The sequence below is a fragment of the Helianthus annuus genome, chromosome 14 (genome assembly GCF_002127325.2).
Source record: "Helianthus annuus cultivar XRQ/B chromosome 14, HanXRQr2.0-SUNRISE, whole genome shotgun sequence".
NCBI lineage: Eukaryota > Viridiplantae > Streptophyta > Magnoliopsida > Asterales > Asteraceae > Helianthus > Helianthus annuus.
The window spans coordinates 168,043,371-168,048,207 of NC_035446.2; the positions used below are offsets into that span (position 1 = coordinate 168,043,371).

General features: G+C 36.3%; 2 protein-coding genes across 2 annotated transcripts; both read right to left on the minus strand.

Annotated features, from left to right (window-relative positions):
* Positions 1-583: 583 nt before the first annotated feature.
* On the minus strand, positions 584-3,812 carry LOC110904938 (receptor kinase-like protein Xa21). Its single transcript, XM_022150801.2, has 2 exons — positions 1,166-3,812; positions 584-1,090 (listed from the first exon to the last, which is right to left on the minus strand). Exons 1-2 carry the CDS (start codon positions 3,099-3,101, stop codon positions 762-764), a joined length of 2,265 nt encoding a protein of 754 aa, XP_022006493.1. The 5' UTR covers positions 3,102-3,812; the 3' UTR covers positions 584-761.
* Positions 3,158-3,817, minus strand: LOC110904939 (putative receptor-like protein kinase At3g47110). The gene has a single exon (XM_022150802.2). It carries the CDS (start codon positions 3,815-3,817, stop codon positions 3,158-3,160), a length of 660 nt encoding a protein of 219 aa, XP_022006494.1.
* Between the last annotated feature and the right edge of the window lie 1,020 nt (positions 3,818-4,837).

Consider the following 4,837-nt stretch of genomic DNA (forward strand, 5'->3'; position numbering starts at 1 on the left):
GAAACATAAATGACGAAAAGTGCAATTTAGCCAAAAAAAAATAATGACACAAAATTCCGGTACAAAAAATTTAGCACCATAATATTATGCAACATAGAAATAAAACACAATTTTCGGGTTTTTTAAGTTGTTATATTTTGTATAGCAATAGCAATATGGTACTCAAATTAAAGTTAAAAATATGCTCAATTTTTTGGTGCAATTTTTTTTTTATATTTTCGTATAAAAATGTTATGAACGTTTAAAAATAAGGAGGGAATATGCATGTGGAGAGAAAATCCATATATAACCTATTCCAAAAATACCTCAATTTTACCTCAATTTCTTTTCCTATGCTTTCATAAGCTGTGAGAATTTGAACAAACCGATTCAAACTAAATAAACAGAAGGCATTTTACCTCAATTTCTGCTTTAGAACTCTTACTTCAAAATAACTTTAATCAACATGCATTAGTTCATTCACCAAGTGCAATAGATGCAGGTGTCAATGTAGGATTTTGATGAGAATTGCAAAGAAAACTATAGATTTAAACCGTAAGATATAGTTAATACTTTATAAAAGACAAAATGCTTTCTGATTTTGCACAAAAAAAAAACATTATAACTCGTTTATTGATACATATGGAAGAAAGCAAGTACTTGTATAGATAAGAAAGCAATGTTCACACACACCCCCAAACATCAATTTAATACAATATTATTAAACCAAAAGCTAGCTAGCTTTTCAGGTCGCACCACTTGCATCGTGGGTGTTTGACAAATCAAGATCTACTTGCAAATGTTGTCCCGAAGAGTTCGTGAATAACAGTCCCAATATCCATTCGATCTTGTGGAGACTCGTAAGAGCATTGCACACCGATTTTTACTAGTGAAATCAAACTATTTTCGTTGACACCCTCACTTAGAAGCACTGGATCCACAATCTGAAGCACACAACCATCAGCCAAGGCACTCCTAGCATAGGAATGCAGGCCTAGCCCTCCTTCAAACATTGGATCAACAGGTTTTTTCCCTGTCAACATCTCTAATAATAGGATCCCATAGCTATACATGTCCCCGCTTGTTGAAACTTCATTTCCAAGCCCATATTCTGCAACTTATTTAATTAGAGTGAATTGTATCGTATAACAAAAAAACAGTCTAATGACAAGTAATCATGAATTACCTGGAGGTGCATACCCAACGGTTCCTCTAATGATACTTGAGCTACTCGCATTTGCATAAGAACCTTCTTCAAGGGAAAGTATTTTCGCCAGACCAAAATCTCCAACATGAGCAACCATATCCACATCCAATAATATGTTGCTCGGCTTCAAATCACAATGAACGATAACATTTCCACCACGACAATGGAGATAATCAAGAGCGCAAGCCACATCTTTGATGATACCGAATCTTTGAAAAATATCTAAGGTACGATCTACAGAATGCAACCAGCTCTCCAGATTCCCATTAGGCATGAAATCGTACACCAAAGCTTTGAAATCATTGCCTTGGAAATCGATACTTGAGCAAGCTGTTATGACTTTCACCAGGTTGCGGTGACGAATGTTTCTCAAGGCCTCACACTCAGCCATAAAGCTCTTAAAACCTCCTCGGCGTAGAAGGTTTAGTACTTTGATTGCCACGGTGTAGCCATTTTCATCAAGAACTCCTTTGTAAACCGAAGCAAAGCTACCTGTACCAATCAGATTTTCTGCAGAGAACCCTTCCGTTGCTTTGAAAAGCCTTCCATATGATATCTTCTCAAAAGATTCAGACAATCTTGCTTCTGATTGTTGATCTCTCTTCTTTTTTATTTGACAGTAAAACAAGACAAACCAAAAAAGGCCCAAACCCGCAACAGTGGAACATAGCGAAACTGCTACTATAGCACGTACAGAAAGCTTTCGAGTTCGTCTTTTGGGGTTGCTAGTTGTGCTTGTGCATTTTGTTAGGTGAAGGTCCGGTATTCCCCCACAAAGTCTGGTATTCCCAATGACGGACATTGCACTTGTGTTGGCGAAAACACCTTTAACAGGCACCTCACCCTCAAAGTTATTATAGGAAAGATCTAGACCCTTCAAGGGAATTTGTTGCAGATATGTTGGAATGTGCCCAGAAAAGTTATTGTGTGACAAGTCAACATATTCGAGGGCTTTCTGTGAACTAAATGATTCCGGCATTGATCCATAAAAGAGATTACTAGAAAGGTCTAGGCTTTGAAGACTGGCGCAACTGCTTAAACTACTTGGAAGTTCACCTGTTAAATGATTCATAGAAAAATTAATTGATCCTATGAGTTTCAGGTTGCCAATCTCTTGTGGAAGCACTCCAGATAGATTGTTTTGACTCAGATCTAGTACTATGGAAAGTGATGTCACTTGGAATAGCTCTTTAGGTACACACCCGCTTAGCTTATTTCCATAAAGTTCCAAATCTATAACTTGTTTCCATCTCCCAATTGTCGAGGGTATAGTGCCTTCCAAACTATTTCTACCAAATGCTTCTTTAGTTAAAAGTGACAAGTTTCCTATAGATCTTGGAATAACCCCAGAGAAATGGTTGTCAAAAAGATATAGTATTTGCAGGTTTTGAAGCTTGGCAATGCTTTCAGGAATCAAGCCTGTAAAGTTGTTTTCACTTAAAGAAAATGAGTTTAGGCCTAACAAATTGCCTATTGATGAAGGGATGCTACCTGAGAGGTGGTTACTGTCCAACGCTAGGTAAGACAGTTTGGATGAGAAGTTCCCAAGTGAATTTGGGAGCACCCCTCCTAATTGGTTCATGTCAATATCTATAACTTCCAAATTGGTGCAGTTGGACAAAGAAGAAAAGAAATTCATGTCATCAAGATTCTTGCTTCCAAAATTGTTGTCAGCAAGAGATAGTCCCCTAAGATGTTGTAGTCTTCCAAAATCAATACCTATTTCCCCCTTTAAATAATTATAAGAAAAATCAAGGATTTCCAAGTCTGAACAATTCGATATTGACGGTGGAAGGAATCCATTGAAGTTATTACCCCCTAATGTTATCCACGTGAGATGGGGCTGACTCAAACATAAGTTGGAGGGTAGACTACCATGAAGTTGGTTTTTTGTCAAACTTATTATTTCTAACATCGAAAGGTTAAATAAAAACGAAGGAAATGCACCAAGGAAGCCGTTCTCTCCCAGACCTATTTTTCGCAAGTTTTCAATTGATTGAAGGAACTAGGAATGATCCCTCCTAGCTGACAACCTTGTAGAGCGAGTATTTCAAGAGATGTGAGATTGCCTATGGATGGTGGAATACCACCAGTGAGGTCATTGTTGGATAAGGCTATGACAGTTATTAGTGACTTAGAACTAAAATCATTTGGAATTTTCCCAGATAGGTTATTATCCTTTAAGTTAAAGAGTGACAGTTTTGGCCAACTTGACATGTTGGCTGGGATTTCCCCGGTGAACAAATTCTTGGGAAGGGATAATACCTGTAATCGGTGTAATTGACCTATCTCATGAGGGATACTTCCATGAAGGTTGTTGTTGTCAAGGGTAATGTTACCGAGGAAGCTCATGTTACCAAGATAAGGAGATAAAGAACCTACTAAACCCAAGTCTTGTAGATCCAACACTGTGACTCTTCGGTGGCGGCGACCACATGTCACTCCTCTCCACTGGCAAAAAGGAAGGGAATCATTCCAAGATGTCAAAGCACCTTGAGGGTCAAGTGTAATCTTTGATTTGAATTCCAGTAATGCAAGATGGTCTGACTCAGCACTAGAACCATAGACTGCTCCAATAATATGTATGACAAGAGCAACAACCAAGACTGATTCTAGTTTAGACAAGAGCATTATTACTAGCTGGTGTTGAAGATTTAAGGAGGAATGAATATAGGAGATGACAGATAAACCAAGACTCCGAAACTTATATAATAATACTTAATTATGGTCATTGGTCACTATGTGTCTATGTGGTTCTTAATGAACTCATATTGATATGAAATATGTGGATGAGTGATTTTTGTTTATATGTTTATTGATTCAGAATGTCACTTACTATTCAATGCATGATGACTGCAGGTCCTACGCATTATTGAATCTTTTATACCGAAAACAAATTTGAATAAACCATCTAGCAAAAAAGGAAAACACTAACAGAGAATTAGAGCAAGCTGCTAATATGTTGATTGGCCACTCGAGCCAAAGAAAAAATCACATGAACACAGGCTTTGATTGAAAAGTAAAAGTAAAAAGAGGTACCCACTCAAGCGATTTCAGTTTGAATTTGCTATGCAAAGGACAATAATAAAAAAATTTAAAAAGAGAAGTATAATGTGTGTATAGAATTTTGAAAAATAAGTTTAATTTGTTGGTTAAAATCAAATAAAACCACGTCCATAGAGTATATATTTTTTTTTTAAACTACACATACTAAACAAATAAGGATAATTGCAAAGTCTATGTGAAAACACTCCAGAAAGTCTTGTATGTGAAAACACTCCAGAAAGTCTTGTATGTGAGAACACTCCAAAAAGTCTAAATTATTGTATGTGAAAACGCTACAGAAAGCCGACAAATACTCACAACATACAAAACGAGCATGGGATCTATGATAATCACAAGCTTAAAGTTAAGACCTTGTTTGAAGAATTCTCACCTCTTACGTTAGGGTAAGGATGTGGAAACTAGATATATAAATCATACATGTAGGACCTACTACTGTAGGAAACAAAATATTAAAAAAAAAATCTAAGCAGTTTTATGTTGAATTTATTAAACTAAGTTATGTTTATTCTTTTATTATTACTCGAACATATAAGTAGAACTGCATATGATATGTATTAGATTAGTTGATGATAAGTTTATGTAATG